Source organism: Ruditapes philippinarum, unplaced genomic scaffold, assembly GCF_026571515.1.
Source record: "Ruditapes philippinarum isolate M1 unplaced genomic scaffold, ASM2657151v2 ctg706_1_1_1_1, whole genome shotgun sequence".
Classification (NCBI taxonomy): Eukaryota; Metazoa; Mollusca; class Bivalvia; order Venerida; family Veneridae; genus Ruditapes; species Ruditapes philippinarum.
The window spans coordinates 101706-126793 of record NW_026854344.1 but is presented as its reverse complement, the minus strand read 5'-3'; the positions used below and the strand labels follow the sequence as shown (position 1 = coordinate 126793).

The 25088-nt window shown below is 32.6% G+C and overlaps 2 protein-coding genes across 2 annotated transcripts; one reads left to right on the top strand and one right to left on the bottom strand.

Annotated features, from left to right (window-relative positions):
• The first annotated feature begins 4353 nt into the window (after nt 1-4353).
• LOC132739877 (lysosomal proton-coupled steroid conjugate and bile acid symporter SLC46A3-like) lies at nt 4354-11803 on the top strand. The gene is made up of 5 exons (XM_060727692.1): nt 4354-4509; nt 6549-7876; nt 8419-8502; nt 10589-10745; nt 11266-11803. The coding sequence occupies exons 2-5, from the start codon at nt 6574-6576 to the stop codon at nt 11321-11323; spliced, it is 1602 nt and encodes a 533-aa protein (XP_060583675.1). The 5' UTR covers nt 4354-4509; nt 6549-6573; the 3' UTR covers nt 11324-11803.
• LOC132739889 (microtubule-associated protein RP/EB family member 1-like) lies at nt 4523-6007 on the bottom strand. The gene is made up of 2 exons (XM_060727725.1): nt 5985-6007; nt 4523-5405 (listed from the first exon to the last, which is right to left on the bottom strand). The coding sequence occupies exons 1-2, from the start codon at nt 6005-6007 to the stop codon at nt 4523-4525; spliced, it is 906 nt and encodes a 301-aa protein (XP_060583708.1).
• Nucleotides 11804-25088: the final 13285 nt, after the last annotated feature.

Sequence of the window (25088 nt, the reverse complement as noted above, 5' to 3'; positions counted from 1 at the left end):
CATTACAATGATTATTTCTTGTAGCTAAGAAAATACCCATCTTGTAAACATTTAATTATAGCATATTGATATTGATGTTGTTTTATTTTTTCAAAGAAGGACAACTTCTAATTAAGGTGTCCCTTTTACTTGTTTTACGTTTGACTTTGACGTTTGATTTACAAATTAACCTAAAAGTTTAGGAACTTTCCTCATTCCTGTACATTTTATTTAAAAACTATCATTTACATTTTATTTTATAGTGGCAAAAACTTTTCCTTATTTTTTATTTTAGAGCTGTCCTTAAAATTATATGGTAAGAACTATCTTTTACATTTTATTTTAGAATGACCAATGAGATTCACCGAATTCAGATTGTAATTTTAAAACGACCAATGAAACCTCTTCTTATATTCAGTCCTTCCCTGTCCATTTTACAGGAAGTCAAACTGAAAACAGACTGGCTTCGTCCGAAAAATTACATACAGCTTATATAATAAATAGATAAAATAAAACAAAACAAAAATAAAAAAAAATAAAGAAAGAAAGAAAATAAAATAAAAATAAATTAAAAAAAAAAAATAAATGAATAAAAATAGTTTACCCATACAAAATATTCCTAGTGCGATTGCATATTTTTCATTTCATTTCTAAAGGACGATTATAATTGTTATTGAGTATAACAAACCCCTGTGGAAAAAAAATCAAACTAGACTTGTCTTTTCTTTGAGTCTTCTGGAGATTATTATATATGTAGGAAAAAGACAATAGGAGGAACTGATTCTATGTTTTTTTTTTCCTTTCTTACCTTTAACTGAAGTCACGTGTGTAAAATTAACGAATAATATTTGACATTTTAAGCCTGCTTGGCGTTCATTGGAGGAAATAAGACTGTGATTGAGATTTGACGAAGCCGACACAGCGTAAGTAAATTGTATAAATAACTGTTTTCCTGTTGGAGTTTTTTTTTACATCTCGAATACAGTGTAGGCCAGGGCCTTTTAAAGTCTCCTTGAAAGACACTGAGTATGCCAATGCTGATTTTTTTTGCGTTCAGTTTTCTTGTGTTTGAAAATTGACACAAAAAGAAAAAAAAACACATTTTATAAATGTGATTTTACATTTTACCAAACCAGTGAAGCTGTTACAACTAAAAGAATTAATGTTTTTTTTTAAATAAGTATTAATTTAGATATATTATTACGTTAAATTGAACTATAATTGTAGTTTTAAATAGATGAAAGATTCATATAAGAGTTTCAAAATTAATGATTGTCAGGCCAAAGTTTTCTTTTAACAAAGTAATTGTAAAACAAACAAACAACAACAACAAAATATCATACGTATTTTACATAATAGATGGAAAAATAAATAAAGGAACAATATTCTTTTTAAATACTACATTTAGATGAAAAATCACAACAACAACAACAACAAACAAACTAGTAACAACAATAATGTATGTAAATGATAGGCGAAACAACGTTTCAAGATTACGTTTCCTATTTTCACAACAGCGTATATTTAGTTTTGATCTGAACAAATGATGCTTAGATATGCCTGATTTTGATATTGGATTTGTTGTCGGATATTGGAACTACATACCTACAAAATATACTGCTCAAGACAAAATGATTGGAAAAAAAGAGTCTCAAAGATTCGTTTTCTTGTAGTTTGTTGTTTTTCCCATTAATATTAATATTGTTAAAGCGGTACTCAGTTTTTTTACAGGAAAAAATATGTCAGTTTTAGATAAATCGTTTCATATACAAGTGTAATTGTCAAATCAAGAGAATTAAGGTGGATATGAAATTTGCCGTCAATAAAATACATAAACAATAAGGAAACCCCTCAATACCGCAAGGTTACCGGTTCGCTCTAGAAACAAACGTCACTGGTGCGTTATAAAAAGCTCTTTGGACCATGGGCACGCTGTTTTGAAGAGTGCAGAACTGATATCATGCTTTTTTCCAAGATAAGATTATTGAAATACTTGAAACAACCAAATAAAAATAAAAACTAACGGCTTCTTTAAACGGGAGGCCATTCACGTTTTTAGTAATAGTTTACAAACAACGCTACAAACAGGTAAGTCCAAATATTGTAAAATAATTACCAATGAGCAAATTTTAAACATTTTTGTTTCAATTTATCAAATGCCGAGCTTATTTGATCGCCTATAAAAAGGTATAATTATATCAACGTAATATTAAATCTACTTATATAGATTTACCTACTTTAGGAAGAAATGAGGGATTTGTAAATAAAATAAGTTATAAAGTTATCATATTCTATATCTCCAAATATATGATTGTCAAACTGTCTCTGATATTGATCTACGAATGGTCATTAGCATAACAAAAGATAACCACGCTTATCAAAAAATGAATTTATTTGACAATAAATTAGATAAGTGATATTTATCCAGATGATTTATATGATGTATTGTGATTTACTTATATTCTAATTGACAATGTTAAAAATAAAATAACAAATACAGGAATCGTATTCCCCTAACTTAACGAACACATCTGAGCTTACGCCAAAGCTCTGTTTTATCTAGAAAAATTTATAATTTATAACCTCGTTATATTTGTTATAATTAAGTTCTTATTAAAAGTAATTGGCTTTCATATTGTAGATTTGCGACTAGTAAGCCTACGTTTGTGTGTATGCGTATGTGTGCGTGATATAGATGGAATTATTGGATGGGGTCCTCATGTCATTGTTTCAAAAACAAAATATATCACTGATACATTGATAATGGCGATAATAAAGTACCTTAGAATATTATTCTATTAGAATATTATTCTATTCTATTTTAACTAATGCTATTGAGGTATAATGAGAATTGTTCAAAAGTGTCATATTATTGTTATGAATAGGAAATTGACTTTTAATAATATTTTTTGGTGTTGTAACACGGACTGGATGGGGGGATCCTTCTGGTTTGGGGTGCTTTATTCGTCGTTTATCGTAGCTGTATTCGGATGTTGTAGCTTTTTTGTACAGTATCACAATTATCTGCATGATGAACGAAAAAAATGCATGAAATTCACATGATCATGATAAAATCATTATATATATACAAAGGTATGACGATAAGATATGAAGTTTCGATACGATAGTAATGAAGTTTTCTGTCGTTCTGTCCGTCCGTACAGTATCTATGTATACATATCAAACTTCCGATTCAAGCTGGTGTAAAGTTCATCATGTGTCAAAAAAAATGTTAAAAATGTGTATTATAGCAGTAAGAAAAAACTTCATAGTTGACACGGTCAGATGTTAGTAGATTGAAAACCAGTCTGGTGGTTTTAAGTTGGTTGCTGGAAAATCGCTTAAGTCGACCCTTTTGAAAAACAATATACAGGCTCCACAAGGGATTATCTGGCTTTTTGTCAATAATGAACTTGATTTTATTGTCTTAGTGAGAGCCGGGTATTTTCTTCTGGACTTGCGTACTTCTTCAATTGAATTGTGTCCATTCAAACTCATCCCATAGGTGAGCTTTTATGATGACAATATGTCTATCTACCTTATTGTTTAATCCTAAACAAGTCATATTTTGACCAAACATTACAGGATTGACTTTAAAAATTCATTTAAGACAATATTCGATTATGATCGTGTCATTTATTGAGACCAATTGATTATCTGTTCATACGTATGTTATCAGTTTATATTATACGATGTATATCTATCTATCAACACTCATTGATGTACAACGTTCACCGGAAATAGCCACTCAAAAAAATCGAAAACGAAAGTAAAAAGATTTTCGTTGAGTTCACCCGAGGTAATGATTAAACTTATTTCTCCATTTGTAGCATTCTTGTTGACATTTGCGAACGATATTGATATTTACCATAAAATCAAGCCCAAAACGCGTTTTTCTGTATCAAAATCCGTCTTAAATACAAAATATAGACTTCCCTCCTCTTGTATTCGAGTCTATAATTTGTTTTAAAGACGGATTTTGATACAGAAAATGCGTTTTGGGTTTGTTTTATGGTAAATATCAATATCGTTCGAAAATGTCAGCAAGAATGCTACAATTTATCTTCAATTTAACAAAAAGTATTCAATTTGCAGAAAAAAGCAAATACTGCTCTAAAACCAGACAAAATCAACTTCACAAATTTGTTTAGTTTGGAAAAATCAATTAAGTTATGATGGAGAAATAAGTTTAATCTGGGACATACGATAAGTTATCGTATATCCCAGGTTTAATCATTACCTCGGGTGCACTCGACGAAAATCGTTTTACTTTCGTTTTCGATTTTTTGAGTGGCTATATCCGGTGAACGCTGTACAACAGTGACACTGCACCCAATTGCTCGTTCATTGATGTCATATGACTTCTCATCTGGTGATAAATCTTGTGGAAAAAATTAGTGTACTCATTTAAACATTAAAGTCCACGTGTTTTTAATTATATAAAGATGTTTTAAGGACAGTTTTAGGTAAAATGGTCATTAAGAACCTTTAATCAAGAATATAATTATGAAAGTCTGGATTATTAATATGGTAAGCAGTTATCTTAAATCATGGTGGTAAATCTAGGATTTGTCAGTCTAGTATAAGGTTTAGTTATAGGATTTGTTAGTCTAGTATAAGGTTTAGTTATAGGATTTGTTAGTCTAGTATAAGGTTTAGTTATAGGATTTGTTAGTCTAGTATAAGGTTTAGTTATAGGATTTGTTAGTCTAGTATAAGGTTTAGTTATGGGATTTGTCAGTCTAGTATAAGGTTTAGTTATAGGATTTGTCAGTCTAGTATAAGGTTTTGTTATAGGATTTGTCAGTGCAGTATAAGGTTTTGTTATAGGATTTGTCAGTGTAGTATAAGGTTTTGTTATAGGATTTGTTAGTCTAGTATAAGGTTTAGTTATAGGATTTGTCAGTCTAGTATAAGGTTTAGTTATAGGATTTGTTAGTCTAGTATAAGGTTTTGTTATAGGATTTGTTAGTCTAGTATAAGGTTTTGTTATAGGATTTGTTAGTCTAGTATAAGGTTTTGTTATAGGACGTGTCAATCCAGTATAATGTTTTGTTATAGGATTTGTTAGTCTAGTATAAGGTTTAGTTATAGGATTTGTTAGTCTAGTATAAGATTTAGTTATAGGATTTGTTAGTCTAGTATAAGGTTTAGTTATAGGATGTGTCAATCTAGTATAAGGTTTAGTTATAGGATTTGTTAGTCTAATATAAGGTTTAGTTATAGGATTTGTTAGTCTAGTATAAGGTTTAGTTATAGGATTTGTTAGTCTAGTATAAGGTTTTGTTATAGGACGTGTCAATCCAGTATAAGGTTTTGTTATAGGATTTGTTAGTCTAGTATAAGGTTTAGTTATAGGATTTGTTAGTCTAGTATAAGGTTTTGTTATAGGACGTGTCAATCCAGTATAAGGTTTTGTTATAGGACTGGTCAGTCAGATATAAGGTTTGTTATAGGACTGGTCAGTCAGGTAAAAGGTTTTGTTATAGGACTGGTCAGTCAGGTATAAAATTTTGTTATTGGACTTGTCAGTCTTCTTAAAGTGGTCAGTCCGGTGTAAGGTTTTGTTATAGGACTTATCAGTTCGGTAAAAGGTATAAAAATAGGGCTGGTCAATCCGGTATAAGGTGTAATAAGGCTGGTCAGTCCGGTATAAGGTATAATAATGCGGCTGGTCAATCCGGTATAAGGTATAATAATGCGGCTTGTCAATCCGGTGTAATGTTTAGTTATAGGACTTGTAAGTCCGGTTTAAGGTATAATAATAGGGCTGGTCAGTCCGGTATAAAAGATAGTTTGAGGACTTGTCGGACAGGTCTAGATGTTGTACTGGAAGTGGTCAGTCAGGTACATGGACAGGTAGTTTTTTGACTGGTCAATCCAGAATAGTGTTATTTACAATCCAGTTTGGTAGAAGTTCTATGGCTAGTCAGTCCGGTATGGTGGTAGTTCTAGAAATGTTCATTCCGGTAAAGTGGTACTTATATAACAGGTCCGTCGCGTACAGTGGAAGTTTTCGACTGGTCATTCCGGTATAGTTGTAGTTTTGTCACTGGTCAGTCCGGTATAGTGATAATTTTAAAACTGGCCATTCTATTGGTGTAGGGATAGTTAAAGAATTAGTTAAATGTACTGTACAATACAGCCAAATTTTCGTTTATTAATATCAAAAGAGGATATGAACTTTCCGGACAACCCTCGTATTATTTCCTTACTTAACATTATTGCTTTAATGATAGATACTGCTCAATAGCTGGCTGTATACATGTATAACTATAGCTAATTTATTACATCCTCACCACTGTAAGATGATGAATTATATTTCTTGTGACGCAGGACTGTCGTCTCAACCAGGTGTTCTCGTTTGTCCGTTGGTTTGAAGATTGAGAGTCCTCATATGACCTTTACAATGCCAGCTTCACTTTCAATTTGCTAAACAGAGTTCCATTCCACGAATATATTTTTACTTGGTAACTGTATTTAAGAGTCTCCAACTTTATCCCAACATGAATATCCCGAAATTCTATTTATTATTACATATATAATAAATTCATATTTTTGTTTTTCAGTCAATGTATGCTGTAATTTGAGACAATGTCGTACAGTTCTTCATACGTTCCATCACGGAGTAACTCGATCAACGCCTATGGCTCACGGCATGGATCTTTAATTACATATGACGACTACGACTCTGATGATTACAATAAAATGCACGTGCCAAAGTCTATTCTAGAACGAAGAATGTCGTCTGGTTTAGCAACCATTAGTCACGCAGATTCACCTGTGCCTCAACTTGTGGGTACCTCTTCTGATTCTGTGTACCTGATACGATCGTCTCCCAAACTTTCGCCGCGGAAATGGCTTATAATAATGTACTGTTTTCTCTATATGGGCGCTTACGCTATGTCGTCTGCATCTTTTGTACAGTACATTTACAACCGACTACAAAAGGAAATGTTTCCAGATAAAGACAATTTTAATTTATCATTGCATTGTTTCTCTAACACGAGCGATCCACATTATAAGCTACAAGTTTCAGTGCAAGAGAAAGCGTCTAATTGGAACATGTATTACAACCTGGCGACAGGGATTCCAACCTTGTTTGCAAGCATATTGTTGGGTTCCAGCTCAGATCGGTTTGGACGCAAGTTTCTCTTCTATTTACCGTGTTTTGGCGCAATTATTCGAACTGCCGTGTGTACTGCAGGGATTTATTTTGATTTAAATCTTTATTACCTTTTAATAGGATTTTTTGTCGAAGGGTTAACGGGATTTATGGCAACCATGCTTCTTGTGACGTTTGCATATGTGGCAGATATCACTCCGCCGAAAGGAAAACAAAGGTCTTTTGGAATAGCTATGATAGAACTTATAAATGGAACAGCCATGACTATAGTGAGCTTTGCAACAGGATATTTTATCGAAGACACCGGTTATTTTTACCCTATGCTTACTTCCGGCGTAATGCTAGCACTAAATATAGTAATAATCATTTTTATCCCGGAATCATTTCCGGAGGATAAACGAGAACTTCGTGAATCTACATTTGATAAAATAAAAGCGATTTTCAACTTATTTTTCGGAGAAAATAACAAAGGTCGGCGTTGGATGTATAACACGTTGATGTTAGTTTTTCTTTTGACAGTCTTTTCTTCATTCGGGCGACAGAGCGTGGAACCTTTATATCTGCTTGACGCGCCGTTCTGCTGGAGTTCGGAGAAACTTGGAAATTTTAGCTCTCTTAAGAATCTACTGCAACAAATATTTGGAATGGGCGTTATTAAACTTCTGCAGAAAGCTATGTCGGACGAGGCTATAGCAATGTTAGGTTGCGTATCTTTCGGTGCTAGTCTTGTACTAGAAGGACTGGCCCAATCAGACATTCTTATGTATATTGGTATGCTATTTTGTTTATTTACTGTCTTAAGTTTATACAAATTTATTTTAGTTTAATTGAGTTAGAAGCTATAAGGTTATTGAAACACTCTCGAATCCGTTCCTGGAACCAACCAGTAGTAAACAATTAGTGCAAAGTTGCTCAAGGAAACAACGGCTTGCCCTTGACAGGGTTTTAACCCACTTAGATTACTAGTCCGACGACTTTCTTTCGTAGTGTAAATCTATCGCCGTAACTCTTTTTAGAAAGTTTTCACCATTTGTAAATTTTCTATACAGCTTTATTCACCACAATATGTATATTATTATAATATATAATGCTAAATTTTAGTACATGTACTTAAATTAATATGTATTGAAAATCAAACAGTCAGGCAGTATCTGACCTAATTTGGAGCTTTAAGTCAAAGCCATGTCTTACTTCTACCATTCACAAAATAGCCAAACATACAGAGGTCGAAAAACACATAAATTATTTACATAAGCTTATTATAATCAATATATTATTAATGAATTTGTTTAAAGGGCATATTTTGTTTACAGTTCCGGCAATCGGTGTGTGTGGTTTGCTCACTGTACCAATAACAAGGTCACTATTATCTAAACTTACTCACCCTGACCACCAAGGTATGGATATTTTATACATTGATTAATGCATAAATTGAATATTTCATTTAAAATGAAGAACTTCATGAATGTCTGCTAAAGGTTATTTATGTGTTGATACTTTCAATATGTTAGAACCATACATAAGCGGTTACAACAATATATTAATAACACAAATTGTAAAATTTACATTTTTTTTCCACAAATAATTTATTTTGTAACATTTATCCTTTTGATTAATCAAAGCGCTGGCTGCACTGGCAGATCAAATATAACTGAGGCCACGAGTATATATTGATACTTCATTATTTTAGAACCATAATAAAGCATTACACAAATTACTAAATGCACATCTCTATTCACAAGTAACAACTCTGTTGTACATATACTTTGTTTAATCAAAACGCTGGCTGCACTGGTAGAGTGAATATAGCCGAGGCCGGTACTTTGAATATGTTAGCACCATTCATAAGTGTTTAGAACAATACGCTCAATACACAAATGACACAATGTATGTATCCCTTTTCACAAATTACAACTTTTTTGTACTTATTTTTGATTAATCAAAATGGTAGAACGAACGATTAGCATATAAGCCACGAGTTTGATCAATGGCTAGTAGGATATCATAGACTACTTTTCATTGTGGCGCCGTTATATGTCGTAACGCCACTAAATGTCGCACATGCCGCAACCTCCATCTACTTGTCCTGATTGTTGGACTCCCGCCAGGGACTTTGGATTCTTTCATGTCCAGCAATCTTACGGAATGGCGATGGTTCTACTCAGGTTTCGGCCCGCACACGGATTAGTGTGACGTTCTAATGTCTAAGAACAAATTAGGAGTTTGAATGTCCTAATTAGAAGTTTTAAAACTTATTAGGAAAAATAGAATTCTTATTTGTTCTTTGTGTGAAAACGTTAAAGTTTTGGTTGTACATTTTGTAAATGGAAGTAACTAAGTTTTAATCAATTTTTTATCTCTCCACTTCAGGAGTATCAAAGACCTAATTAGACTTTTATATCTCCTAATTAAAAGTGAAAAGGTTTTAAAACTACTTCTAGCCAGAGCCAGAAGTAGCATAGTCCTATTAATTTTAGACTTTTAAAAATTCCTTATATTTTCGAACATGCGACCACATACATGCATCGAGGACATTTTGGAAGGAAAGTGGTCGTGCGACCACATACACGCATCACAGGATTCCCCTTTTCTTACGAGAAAGGGACAAAGAGCTGTCAGCCCTTTAATTAAAGTGCAGACTAGAAATATGCCATTGCCTTATTGTTATTAATAAGGAGGCTATTTTGTACAGATATGTCTTGAATTGGTTTATATACAACAATAGTAATGCAAAATAAGCGGGTAATCAGTTTTCGTCCTTTTAAGTTCGCTATGAAATTTTAAAAAGATCATATTTAATTTCTTGGAAAATTTTGAGTTAACAGTGTTTTCAACTTTTTATTTTATGTATTTACAAGAATCATTTTATTTTTGCGAAACATGAACGTTTCAAAAACGTTTTAAAGCATTGAACGTGGGAGATAAATTTCACACTGTTGCAAATATTAACCTAAGGGCATTTTTGCCAAAGTACACATTTAATTTCTATATTCTATAGTGGCTGATTTCTGCCATTTCATTTTTTCGTGTATTCGTCACTAAAGTCAACACAAAGATACGATACAATTAAGGGAAAAAAAACAAACGATTATTTAATAGGCGAACACACAAGATATACTTTTGTAGAATTATCGTGTGTGTGCCAGACCAAAATCTTTGTATAGGCGCTCTATATTATACATTTATGTGTCTTTTGAGGCTATACACGTTGTTAAAGCTGAACATATAGATATCATTATGGTCCAAATTGATTAAGTGCTAGGAAGCTTTTAAAGGGATTTTGCAGCTCACGACTCTTATATATTGGTCGCGTTTGCTGGACTCTCAGTCAGAAAATATCAGATAGTTTGGCCCTATTCCGGTTCTTCTTTTTTTCTCAAGAAACATTTATGTTGAAACCATATTTTTCACGTCTTATACACTACATGAATATATATTTCAAAGTATCCACATATGTATACTGTATGTAATTTATCTTGTCAGGAGCGATTTTCTCGACCATCTCTACAATGGAGACTATAGTAAATATTGGTGGTACAGTAGCAGCAAACGAGATTTACTCGCATACTCTAAGTATCTACAGAGGCATGATATTCTTCATATTAACTGGATGTAACTTTATATCTCTTATAATAATGGGGTAAGTTAAAGAGATGGTCTCTTTCATATTTTTTTATGATTATCATTCCGACACCGTTTCAAATCTGCACAAAGAAATTGGCATTGGTACAGACGCGTGTTTTCTTTTGTTGGGTTCTAAGTCACAAAGACATTTTAAATGTCATAATTATGATGAGGTTGAAGCATAACAATATTGTGGAGATAACGTCATTGTCGTAAATGATTTAACATCCCCAAATTTTAAGATTATTGATCTGGGGTTATATGGCGATTTTCATCCTGAGTCGTATATTGTGTTACTAGGTATCAGAAATTAACTACCCATCTGCATCACATTTCATGAACTTTTCATTCCTAACTGGTTGTAGGATTTGGAGACACTTTGAAATTGAGGTTCCTGCTAGTCAAAGCAACAAAGCAGATATAATAGCAAAGTTTAAACTGTAGCCATTAAATTTGAAAGTCTGAAATCTACCTAAAAACTTCTAAATTGTATTACGAAGAGAAATAAATATTATAAATCACTATTATCATTTCAGAATATATCGTTTTGGGTCGAGACGCACATTTCCAACATCACTGGACGTTCGACGATAACCGTAAACCACATCCTACGAAGATATTAATCCTAACGAACTATGCTATTTATATAAGTGTTTCAAAGCTTTTGACAGTGATCAGTGAAAACCCAGCTCTTGCTATCCCGATAATATCTATAGGCTACATAACTAGAAGCTTCTTATTAAAGCAACATTTTCAAAAATGTTCATCACATATAGTTTAAAGTACATTGAACAAAATAGAAAAGATTTATCAAAGTATTTATCATGTGAATGTTATGACAATTGGCTTTCTTTATCAGTCATTTTATAAGATGTATATCAATCACTTTTCCCCCACATGTTCAATGAATGTTGTTTATCAAATTAACTCTACAGATATAGTATTCTGCACATTTCTGAAGGAATTTTCTAGTGCAAACCCTTTCTTTGCAAAAGTAATGATTGGATAATAAATATAACTCTAAATACATCGAAGCCGTCAATATCCTTCTTGTCGGGGTAATGGTGAAAAATTGGAGCAATTATGTTATTATTTGTTTTTGTTTGTTTGGGTTTAACGTCACACAAACACAGTATAGGTCATATGGCGCCTTTCAAGCTTTACTGGTGGAGGAAGACCTCATTATTTCAGGCAGAAACAGGCACCAGAGTAGAACCACCGACGTTCCGTGAGCTAGCTAGATAGTTTTCTCACATGAAGAATCGGAAGACGCTGGCGCGCTCGAACCTACAACGGTGAGAAGCAATTGGTTTGATGTCAACGACCTTAACATGATTGAAAATATATCTGACAATCATAATCAATTTAAATATGCCCACTGATGAACAATTATAAACTAATCCAAATATTTGTCAACTGGTAGACATTTTGTACTTTCGGTTTCTACAGCCATATTAATAATTTTTTAAGTATATAAATATTATACTGTTTATTTTAATATCTGTAAATTTACTTTAATTTAGGTGGACGTTTATTCGATATATTGGAATAAACTTAGCCGACAACTCCCAGCATTAAATTACTATTTGTTTACATTTTTTGTTTTCTTTGGTCTGTGTATTCTTACTATAATGTATTGTGCTCGGTTCATCCGAAGTTTGACGGAAAGGACCGAAGAGATGCGTGCTGACGGCCAACATTTCAACGAATACGTCCTGTGGCATATTTTATGCCTTTCTAATTTAATATTCAACATTAAAATTGGGTCATCGCTTAGCACTACGCGACGAGATATTGTGCTATTTTTTGTATGGGCAATAGCGAGATTCTGACCCAGAACAAACATATCTCAGAATCTAGCTTTGGCACGTCAATATATTTTGACTAGGTCCCGGCGATTATTTGCGTCCATTACTTAAACTTTTTTCTTCTTTGCTATTTTTTTTATTTCTTTCAATATTGAGTAATATAACCATATACCATGTTCTAGGCAAATATTTGCAAAATCCAGTGGTATATAATTTTCCCGTTATGCTTGCAGAAAATTTTCTATGCGGCAATATTTTGATGACAATTTGTGGTAAAACTTTCTCACAAATTTCAACAAGCATACTAGCTGGATTGGAAAATTAGGCACCATGTTAATAATACAAGAGAACTTTGGTACTATAGAAACAAAATCGTGTGTTTTTTTTAACTAATGCCATAATCGACATTGAAGTCAAAGTGCATGGTGCGTTTCCACCCAGACAAATGTAATATCCTTAGTATTACTTTTATTAGTAATAAGAATCCAAAATAATTTAATTAATTTATCTAGCATCATGATTAAGAAAATATTAAATCTGCAAAACACATAGGAATCACATTTCTGAAAACAAATCATTTAATTTCTATTTGTATTAAATCGAACAAAGCGCTTGGCTTTGTTCGGAAAAAAAAACAACAACAATAAAAACAACAACAACACACACACACACGCAAGTACGTACGCACACACGCACGCACTCACTCACTCACTCACTCACTCACTCACTCACTCACTCACTCACTCACTCACTCACTCACTCACCAACACACACACGTACACACGCACACGCACGCACACCAACACACACACACTGATATGACACACAATATATGTCTTAAAACCTTCATTCAGAGCCTTTTAGTATGTGTTAACAAACTTTCTACAGCTTTAAATGTTTGGCAACCTGCACCTCTAGGCCGCCAACTGAAATCAAAAACTGTTCCTGTTTATATCTCTTTGATATTTTGATATAACAAACAAGATTTGTCTTAAAAACTTAAATTATTAAAAGCTGTTTTATAAGTTTCTAAAAATATACAACCTTGCTTAGGCCGCCAGAGACTCTATAGAGTAGTGGCGACATATAGGGATAACCTCTCCGTTGTTCGTTTGCCCGTCTGTCACAAAACTTTTCCGGACTTCTCCTAAAAAAACTACTGGTGCAATATCTTTCAAATGTAACAGGAAAGATCAGTACCAAGTCTGGTCGTTTATATCGTTCTTCGGCTAGGGGTCGTGAGGGATGTTGCACATTTTCATTATTCCTCATGTACAGACTCAATCAAACCGAGTCTGCAATTCTCTTGTAATTTTGTTGTGATTAATGCGTCCGAGGGATCACTTTGTTCCCAGATTTTTATTTAGAAACTCTTTCTGTTTCTATACAGTGTTCTGTGTGGGGATTTATGAACTTGTCTCATGCACGCCTGTTGTCACACAACAAAAATACTCGAAACTGAGCTAAAAGGAACCACCCCCACCGACGAAGATTATATATACATAAAGTAGTGGTATTTATAATAATCAAAGTTTGTGTGATCACATCACAATGAGCGTGATATATGCAACAGACTATTAGTATTTTCAATATTTGATGTGAGTTAGTATTTATAATACACATAGTTTGTAAAGAAAAGTAAAACATGACATGCAATTTTTTTTTACATTTTGCCATGTTATTAAATTGCAAATAGTTCGTAAAAGAAGTAAAGATTTAAGATAAAAATATAACATACTTTTTGAAATAAAGATACTCTTTCGATTTATATCAACTCAGGTTTGTTTTATGAACCAAGTAAAAATGACAGCAAAAGTTCACGAACTTTTTGAACATACCTCGTATACACATATATTTTTATTTTCTTATGAAAAAGTGAAAGAAATATTTACTACAGAGTGGTCTGGAATAGTGTTTCAATCTTAGTCCACGTAATAAATTATTTTTATTTTTGAATTATGAAAACAGAACGAATTTTGTAAACAATTTGGTTTTGAATTAGCATACGATTTGTTCAAATCACAGACGGGTTGGCATTTTTCAAATTTGAATTTGCACTTTTGTTTAACACAATATAAAAGTTTGAAAGTCATTGATTCTAGTCATTGCTTAAACTTTGAATATATTTTCGATATTAATTTCTTAACGGACTGTGTTTCAGTATATATATAGAGTATCTAAAATATGAGTGTTATGTATGCGTGAAAACCTGTCTTGAGCACTTTAATACAAGATTTTATCTTAGCTCAGAAGTAAAGAGTTGTGTCAGTATGCCACTAAGCCGGTGACTGTTAGTTCGATTCCCATGTCTATAGGATTTTTTGGATTGCATCTGTCACACATCAAGAATAAACTTTGAAATCTAATGTAGAGAATTTGAAAGAGAGTAACATTCTGTTTCATAGTTAAATGTGCATTAAAAGCAGTTGTTACGCGATCGGTGATCAAATACAAACATATGGCATTCAAATTTCAGCAATTAACGACACAAACAAGCATTGTGTTACCACTTTATGGTACTTGTATTGCCATGTTTATGGATATTGCTGTATCAGATGTTGAAACATCATTTTTGTTGCTTTCCTGGAAAACTAGATATTTTAAAGAAAAGTGGTACATACATTATTTTCAAAAGCATACAACTCAGATTTCAAAACGCTTTATGTTAAAGCATGTCTGGTATATTTTCAAACGTTTTGCATACATTTTGTGTATATATCTAATTAGTAACACAATCTGAACATTTAGTGAAAATTCTTAGCCATATTCAGACCCAATTATCACACACACACACACACACACACACACACACACACGCACGCACGCACGCACGCACGCACGCACGCACACACAAACACACAAGATGTTCGAAGATGTATAGGATTACAAAGGCTATGTCTGTAAATTACAACATTGTACAGATGAACAGAAACAATAAACGTATCACTATTCTGCAGAATTAAAATGTTATAGTGCTTCTTAGTTTAAGACAGGTGCCTTGGTTGACAGTTCATCGCATGTCCCGGTGTGTGATAACGAACACTGTAAAAAATAAAACAAAATCTGTTATGCAATTCAGTACCTGGGGGTCTCTATAAGACTAGAAATAATGCTTCATTTGATATTTGTATTAAGAAATGATGCTCGAACTATACGAATTCTGTATACAATGCTAATCCCCGCCAAAGAAATTCTAACATCGGCCAATATCGCAGCTAATCCGTTATTTCCGGAACTGTATCTTTTCAAAATCTTGCGCATTAGATTATTTACAATCACTCATCCTTTATCACAATGTACTAAATTCCGATTTTAAACGGTTAAAAATAATTGAATACCGAATATTGTGAAAGATAACGTTCCATAAATGACCGTTTTTTACGATATTGGCAGAAGTTAGAATTTTTTTGACAGGAAAGCATTACAGTATGACTAACTTAAGTAATATGTTACAGCTTAAAGAACGCCTTCTTTACCAATGTACAGTTATATATGACACAGACTGAAATATAATTTTTGTTTATTTACAGAATATAAGACAGGGTTTGAAATACGCGCTCTTGTCTGAATTTACAGTCTTTATGAAACATTATGAAAATAATGTTCTTTACAAAAATAAATGTTACGTATGACATAGGTATACAACTTCAAATACACTCTCGAATTACACGTTCCTTCTGCTCCTTACAAACACATAATTAAAGGATTATTGAGAAGCGTTCTTTAAGCTGTTCCGTCTTACTTTATTCGGAAATAAACTATGTTACATCTTACCTAATCGGATGTTTCAAATTGATTGTTCTATTTCAAATAATTTTTTTTTATCAATTTTAAAAGTGAATATACACATGATAGAGAAATTAACATAAGCATAACCAAAGCGACTCAATAATATGTGCATCTGACATTTGACATGAAACAAGTTTATATCCTTGGTTTCTTAGTTGAAAGTAAAGTATTAACGTAATAATGATTTATTTTTACGTCTTTGTATACATGTTAATTACAGTTCATGTAGATTATAATTTATATACCAAACAGAAATCTTATGAATTGGAACATTGAAAAAAGTACGAGAGCTTACTTCGCGCCTTCCGTATTGCCGGCGTTGTCGTATTTTAGGTTCAATAGTAGGCTGCTGGCCTACAGCAGATCGCTTACGTAAGCCAGTACATTTACCATCATGGAGGTAGGTCGCCCCGCTTATGTAAAATAAAAACAGTTGTAAAATAGTTAATAATGCACATAGTATTTTCTTTTACTGATTTCTATTACAAAAAGTAATGAAATTGCGATAAAACAGTTATAATAATTATATGAAACTCGTAAGTTACGGGGGTATAACAGTGGCTTGGGCGACATCTCGGAATGCTTCTGCAAAGAAAAATCGTCTCGGCCTGTCGGCCTTGTTGTATTATGGGTCTATTTATTAACAAGTACACAGAACGTGAACTTGTAATATATAACACAGACACGTGTTAAGAATATAAGTGGAATCTTCCAAGTATATAAGAGGCGGGAAGATAATGGACATGAGTATTATAGTATAAGATTAAAATTAAACATATGTATACAATATACAACATTCACCTTGTTTAAAAAATAAGCACATTTAGTATGTTTCAAATTAATCTGTAAAATACATTCATTCAAGTATTTCAAATATAATTAATGATCTTTTTATGACGACATTGAAATATACATGTATTATTCATATTAACAAGGAAACTTTTTTTAAATGCTTTCTAAATGTCACTGATTTTCAGTTTCAATCTATTTTAAGTGAACAAACAAGACAAAATGCCCCTACAGAGTCCCTGTTTCCTGCAATTTTTTACCAGGTTAATCGAAACCATTCACAATCACTAGGTCAGGTAGTGAGGTGAAACCGAATGAGCTTTACTGTAGGAATGTGCTTTTTTTAAAAACAAATTGAATGTTGTATTATGGGTCTGTTTATTAATAAGTACACAGAGCGTGGACTTGTAATATATATCACAGACACGTGTTGCTATTTATATCGTTTAATGACCACTGAATATTCCAAGAATATAACTGGCGGGAAAATAATAGACATGCGCATTATAGTATAAGACAGTATTAAAATTAAACATATGTATACAATATACAACAGGCTTCGACTGATTTTTTTGCAGAAACATCCCTCGATGTTATACCCCCGTAACTAACTGTTTCATATACTATAACTATTTCTTTAAAATGACCCATGGAGATACTTTTCAACGGGGTTAAAATTTAATGTTTCACCTCCGTCAAGATACACACAGGTGTACGGCACGTAGTCAGGCCAGTTACTAAAACACCCAAATACCAATAAAATATTAAAGAGCAATAAAAACGCTATATTTTATAAGCAAGGCACCAAAAAGATAACTTATTGATAAATAATAATTTTAATTGGGTTTTAATAAAAGTATCTAATGTCAAAGTGTTCTAGAATGTCCCTAGAAAAAGATCTTGTTGCATTGATGTTTTAAATAATAATAAAAGATGCATAATTCCTAGTTACTGATGTTGAATCAATATTAAAATCTAATACACAAATAAAAATTATATATACAAAATTTCAGAGCCTTTAAAAAAGAAAGAAAAGTTTATTTTAAAAAGAGCGTTTGCCCGGACCAAAAAAAGAAGGTAAAACTCTAAACTGAAGTCTAAATACATTTATAAATTCTTAAATAAGATGTTTTAACATTATTTGTTTCAATATGGCATTTTTAAGTTTTATCTAAAAGATTCGGTTCAAGTATATTAACTCTTTCTCAAGTTCAACATGTCCAAGTGTCCGAATTTTCCGTTGAAAGGTAGGTCTGGTTACATCTGAATGGTGCGCGTGTGCATACATTCCTGATAAAATTTCTTTTCATTTTAAATGTATATTTCTGGTTATATATTAACCAATAAACAGTAAAATAAATTATTATTTTTACTTACTGACATTCTAGAATACATAGATTAAGAAACGTTTGGCCACCAACGCTGCACACAGGTGCGAAAATTCTCGGGCAAATACCTGACGCTTTTGCAATTGGCATGGTAACTAAAAATAACATGTGATACGTTATGCATATAGACAAAAATATAAAGTTATGTTTTTCTATATTCGAAAAAAACCCAACAAAACTACAAGGTTTTTCCTCCATAACTGAAATTAATAAGACAATCATAAAATATGTCTACTGATATTTTAGGGGGAAATGTTAATTAGTAAAGTTACTTAGCCAAATTGTTAGACAACTACCAACGTTGTAGACATTATTAATGTATTAAAAGTGTTTGTGTACACATTCACAGCGTAGATAGTTCAAGTTGAATGTTACTATCTATAATACTTCGAAATACCAAGAGATAGTGCAAACTGATTCGGTTACACCTACAACGTTTTAGAAGTGAAACCATGATATTGTCCGGTGAACGAGGAAATGATCTTTTAGAAAATTTCCGGAGGTTTATGAAGCATGAGCAAATATGTAAAGGTTTGTTACAACCGGTTTTGCAATGGACGAGTTTTGCAATCGTAACGAGCTTTGCAATAAAATTTTGCAAAACTCGTTAAAGTGCAAAACCGGTTGTAACAAAGGTTTGACCAATGGGTATCATGTAAACGCCTCTAATCAACAACAGAAAATGCAAAGATTGTTTGCGCGACCTCAGACGTTTAAGCAAATAACATGAATAGTCTAACAAGCTCCTGAAATCATTCACAGTAACAGTTTCCAAAGTAAAAAACTCGAGTGCGATCACATATAGAATATTCATTTATTTATAAGCATAAAAACGTGTCACTCAATACAAAAAGTTGGCAAACAAAACAAATGCAGTAAAAGAAAATAATGTAAAGGCAGTAATAGAAGTTATGAAAAAAGATATAAAATAAACTAACCAGTGATCCCAGCAAAACAAATGACTGCAAGGCAAACTGCACTAACCATCTTGTATTGGTAGCTTTAACAAAGTTTTCAAATTTTCTATCGAAATTAGACAGTTCAATATGCTCTCGTCTATCCGAAATTTAGATAATATATATATTGATATCTACATGATCTCAACACGTCAGCACCCGTGTCAAAGTACATTTTCTGTTAAAGCAGCTCAGTAATGAATTGATCAAAAAATGAAAAATCTTAAAAATTGACTTAATAAATATACGAACTGATTTTCTTTTCGTAAATACATCATTATGTTATATCCACAATCTTATGAGTATTTGTTGCCATACGTATAATCAGATTACCCATAGTATCTCGGACAAGAGTGCTGTCATACCGGCAATTTGATAATTTATTTACTGAACAAAAACTATCAACTCAGCTTTTGCGCCTACAATAACGATCTGAGTCCTAAAATATCCTACAATACTAGATACTTGTATATGAAGTCACAGTGGTAGTATATTCAGAACACTTTATTAATTCTAGTTTACATATAGCAACACAAAAAGAATCTATATCAATATCAATATATGTGTAGTGTCGCTTTAAATAAAATTGGCGGTGCTGATACATCCTGGTACCGTTCAGTTGATGACAAGTTTGAGGTTTAAACTCTTCTAGTCTGGCAGGATTGAACTATTAACGACCAGTGGATTTAGAAATATTGGTGGTACACTAGTGAAACTTCAATAAATAAATAAAAAAAAAATAAAAATGAAATAGAAACAAAAATGGTTCTCGGTGAAATACTCTGTACTGATGAAAAAAGTACGACCGGTTTTATACAGCGCTTGATGTAATAAATACAAATATTTATACATAATTAGATATTTAAAAAAGTAATCTATGACAACAGTTTAAAAGAGGATTTACAGCTAATTCTAATAAGTTTACATAAACAGGACGATAAATTTATTTTGAAAAGAAGACGAATTACTTTTATTGCGATTTAATAATTTGATAAAATAATATTTCACTGCAACCTATTCAATACATAAATATATGCAAGGTTACATGAATTATACAAAAATTTAGGAAATAACAACATAAGCTCAAAGTCCAAGTTGTATATATGATTCTTCTTCCAGTATCTAACTAAACTGAACAAAAATAACTGAATGTTCATAGGTTTTAAGATGAAAATGATTAAAGCGGGAAAAAGCTATTTTTCAAAATAGAAAAGATTTTTACGCAGCTTTTGATCATGATACTGCATTTATATATCCCTGCAGCTCTGCCCCCCCCCCCCCACCCCAATAAAAAAATCTCAGAAAATATAACAAGGAAATTTCACCACAAATGCTAAATATTTCATGCAATCATATATGCTCTAACAAGTACAAATGCGTTGCGTAGCAACAATAAACTAGATCAAAGATTTGCTGTATTTTTTTATTAGAGATCAAGGTATCGTACTATACGTGGATATAAAATAACATAAGCCAATAAGAGCTTCGGTTTCACTCAATAGACTTACTTTTGTGAAAAGAATGTCGCTTGTAAAGGAAAAATGTTCTCATATTTGTCATTGGCTAAGGAGCTTTTGATCTTTTTCTTGAGCAATAAGCAGCAATGGCAATATTTTTCCCATTTAGCAATTTAAATTTGATGACAGTTATTTAATCAATTGTCAAAATTGCCAAATGTGAAGAAAAAATGAGGATTCTTACATGATGAAACTAAAAAGACTAAATTATTTTATGATTGTCTGCATGACGTATTCATGGTTTTTAGAGACAAAATCAAAAGGTGTGTTTGATCTTTCGGACTGTGATAAAGTCAAGAGAACCTGACTAAAATGTAAATTAAAGATTTACTTCGTCTGTAGTTTATCAAATATATATATATTTGATAAACAGCCCTCGTACTCGCTTAAATATCGTCTATATTTTAGCGAGTACGAGGGCTGTTAGAAAAGTATACGGAAAGGTTAAAAAAAAATTTATTTGTGCACTAATTGTAATGAAATTTTCAACACTGATTCTTTCGGGAATTATGTTTATGGTCCGGGTGAAAGAAGTAAAATATTTATAATTATGTGTTATCTATAGTCACTATGGCAACATCATGCGACGTCGAGCAGGACAACTTCGTTAAATTGGGTAAACGATCATAAACGATCACTTATTTACTGATTCTAAAGAGATCAAAGATTGTATTTCCGACCTTAAATGTTGACCAATTGCACTTTTCGTTTTGCGGACTTTTATATCTTGACAAACGTTACGCCATTGGCTGTTATATGACGCCATTTCCGTAAAAAAAAACAGATGTTGAACACATCCCTCTACTGATATTGCAATTCTGGCGCTTAAGCAGCGGTTTTGTATGTTAATGGGGAAAAACAATATCAAAAACGATCTTTATGATTACATTACCTACGGCGAAACCTCTATGAAGAAATCAAGCATATATGAGTAGTACAACATATTTAAAAAACGATTCTACAGGTGATGTTGTCGACCGCCAAAGATTTGGACGCCAAGCCATTTCTCATACAGTCCCATGGCAACCGTTTCATGAACTCGATTTTTACAGCAGATGAAACATGTATTAGTGTTTATGACCCTAAAAATAAGCAAGATTCGTACGAGTTGAAACATCCAGACCCTTCATCACCAGTAAAGGCCTTGGTGAACCGCTCAGGTTCATCGTTTTCTTCGATGCCAGAGGCGTGATTCTGAAACATACGGTACTGACAGGGAGGACGATCACAGCACAATATTATTCAAAAATAAGTGTATTTGCTTTGAAAAAAAATAACATCAAAAATCATTTAAAATGTTTCATTTTATATTTATCGCATTTATAAAAGCATTTGGTATGATAAATCCTATCTTCATTTCAGGTTATCAAGCGTGATCTGGTGCGTGCTGTGAAGAAGAAGAAGAAGAGGCCACAACTTGATGGCAATTTCGTAGTACATCATGACAATGCATCTCCCCACTCCTCTGTTGACACCAAGACAACGTTGAGATTGTTAGGAATTGACACCGTGGAACATCCCGCATATTCCCCAAATTTCGAATATATAATTTTCTGATATATATTCACGAATAGAGAGTTCTGACTAGGGAAGAATTATTCCATGCTCTGATACAATGAAACATGATTGTATTTTTGATTGTGTTATTTTTTCAGTACAATAATGATGGTGGTGGTGTGTGTATGTGTAACATCATGCTCCATATGAAGTTTCTGACATCCCTAGCGGAGGTGACGGCAAATTCTTGCACGAACATGTCCACGAGTTCCTAGATGCATCTATATTGCACCTGGTGAGTTGATTAAACTATTTTTGCCACTAAAATCACACTAAACTCTCCAATCTGAGGTCTAATAAATCAAATTGGGAAGAGTTTCTCCATGTGACACTAGCATGACAAGTTAGTTTCGCTTAATATCTACAAATGTTGAATTTGAACTAGGAAGTACATTTTTGCATCCTTAAAACTAGCGTGTGTAAAGCAATAAACAGGTTTAAACACAAAAAATGTGACCTACTTTTGAACGTTTTCTGTTATAATAAAACCCAGTTTCAATTCTCAATCAGTGTTGTGTTTTTTTCTTGTCCGACTTTGTTTATCTTTTCAAAATGATCAAGGAAAATGTCAAATGTTATAAAATTTTACAAATCTACAAGTGTAAACAAAGTGGTTATCTGTCGAAAATGATCAAGAAGGAATTTGTTGACGTAAAATATGACTTGAGTCTTTCCATTCGTTTCATATCTTTCACCCTCCCCTCTCTCTCACACACCACACGCATACCTTCCTCGTTCCATTAAAAAAATAACAGCAACGAAACATTGCAATAAAAACTTTTATGAAATATTTAAAATATTCAAAAATGATTATATACTGATGAATAAGTGACCATGTACACTTGCGTAGTACTTAAACGTACTCAATCTTAGGTTTTTTAATTGGTAGACATTTATCAGAAAAAAAAACACAATAATGTTTCCTAATGCTTTGTTTTATAATGGTTTCATTTCGTATAAATGTATCAAAGGATACTTATATTGTTTTAACCAACTATAACACATTCCAATGTGACGCAGAAATTATGTTTTACATGCCCAGGTGCATGTAATATTGTTGTTTGCATCTGGAAGTAATATTTCATAGATTGTTTGTAATGATTTTGTAAACATGAATTTATGTTTAGGACAGTATTCGAGTAATAGTTGATGGTTGCCGTTTTGTCGAGGTTTCCTTATTTGATGTTTTGTAAATATATTTGTAAATTTCATCATCATCATCAAATCACTCTTTTAAGCGGAGTATTTATGAAATGGTACGAATTCACTTATTACCACTGTTAAAAACAGATTTTCAGGCGTATTCTAAATTCCTTTTTCTATAAAAATATCAAATTTCGCGAGAAACTTTTTTTGTCGTTTTTTATGCTCCCCGAAAAATTTCGGGGGAGCATATAGTCGCCGCCTTGTCCGTCCGTCCATCCGTCCGTCTTTCCGAGCAAACATTTTGGGTTTAGGGGCTATATAACAGTAAAGAGAACAAAAGAGAACAATAGGTTCATTCCGTGATCAAAGGTTTTATGGGCTAGTAGCCCTTAAGAAAACAAAGAAAATAGCCCCTAAACCCAAAATGTTGGAACGTCCGTCCCCTTTTCTTGTCCGGGACATAACTTTGAAACTATAAGAGGTATCGAGATGAAACTTTGTAGGTAGATAGATCTCATTAAGTAGGTTTGCAGTGCACAAGAACCGTAACTCTGCCTTGCCTAATTTTTTTAATTATCCCCCTTTGTTTATTTTCACACTTTTAACTTTGTCCAGGACATAACTCTAAAACTATAAGAGGTATCAACATGAAACTTTGTAGGTAGATAGATCTCATTAAGTAGGTTTGCAGTGCACAAGAACTGTAACACTGTCTTGCCCACTTTTGGATTTATTGCCCTATGTTCATTTTGACACTTTGAACGTTTTCCGGGACATTACTCTAAAATTATAAGAGATATCAACATGAAACTTTGTAGATAGATAGGTCTCATTGGGTAGAAGTGCAGTGCTTAAGAATCATTACTCTGCCTTGCCTTATTTTGAAGTTATTGCCCTTTGTTTATTTTTACTTTTTGACTTTTGTACGGGACATAACTTTAAAACTATTAGAGATATCAACATGAAACTTTGTAGGTAGCTAGATATCATTGGATAGAACTGCAATGCTTAAAGAACCTAAACAAAGCCTGGTCTAATTTTGGAGTTATTGCCCTTGGTTCATTTTTACACTTTGAATTTTACCCGGGACATAACTCTGATATCATCAGGAAACTTTATAGATAGATAGATCTCATTGAATAGAAGTGCAGTGAAAAAACCACACTCTGCCTTGCCTAATTTTGGAGTTTTTGCCCTTTGTTCATATTTTATACTTTCCTGTGTCCAGATCCTTCTCGGGGAGCATCACCCGGTTCAACCGGTTCTTGTTTTCTTTTAATTTTATTTTATTTTGTGTGTCACAATACTAGTATCTACATCTTTAGATTCTAATCATAGTTTCACAATGACAACTATATATACACATGTGATGTAGATCTTAAATACTTAACTTGGAATTTGATCATATA

Excerpts from the sequence above, each read along its gene's own strand:
- LOC132739889 (XM_060727725.1), bottom strand. The coding sequence starts at position 6,007 with ATGACCAGTCGAAAACTTCCACT. Across the intron at positions 5,406-5,984 it reads ACCAGTCGAAAACTTCCACT|TCCTATAACAAAACCTTATA; the intron begins GTACGCGACGGA and ends CTGACTGACCAG.
- LOC132739877 (XM_060727692.1), top strand. The coding sequence starts at position 6,574 with ATGTCGTACAGTTCTTCATACGTTCCATCACGGAGTAACTCGATCAAC. Across the intron at positions 7,877-8,418 it reads AGACATTCTTATGTATATTG|TTCCGGCAATCGGTGTGTGT; the intron begins GTATGCTATTTT and ends TTTTGTTTACAG. Across the intron at positions 8,503-10,588 it reads TACTCACCCTGACCACCAAG|GAGCGATTTTCTCGACCATC; the intron begins GTATGGATATTT and ends TTATCTTGTCAG.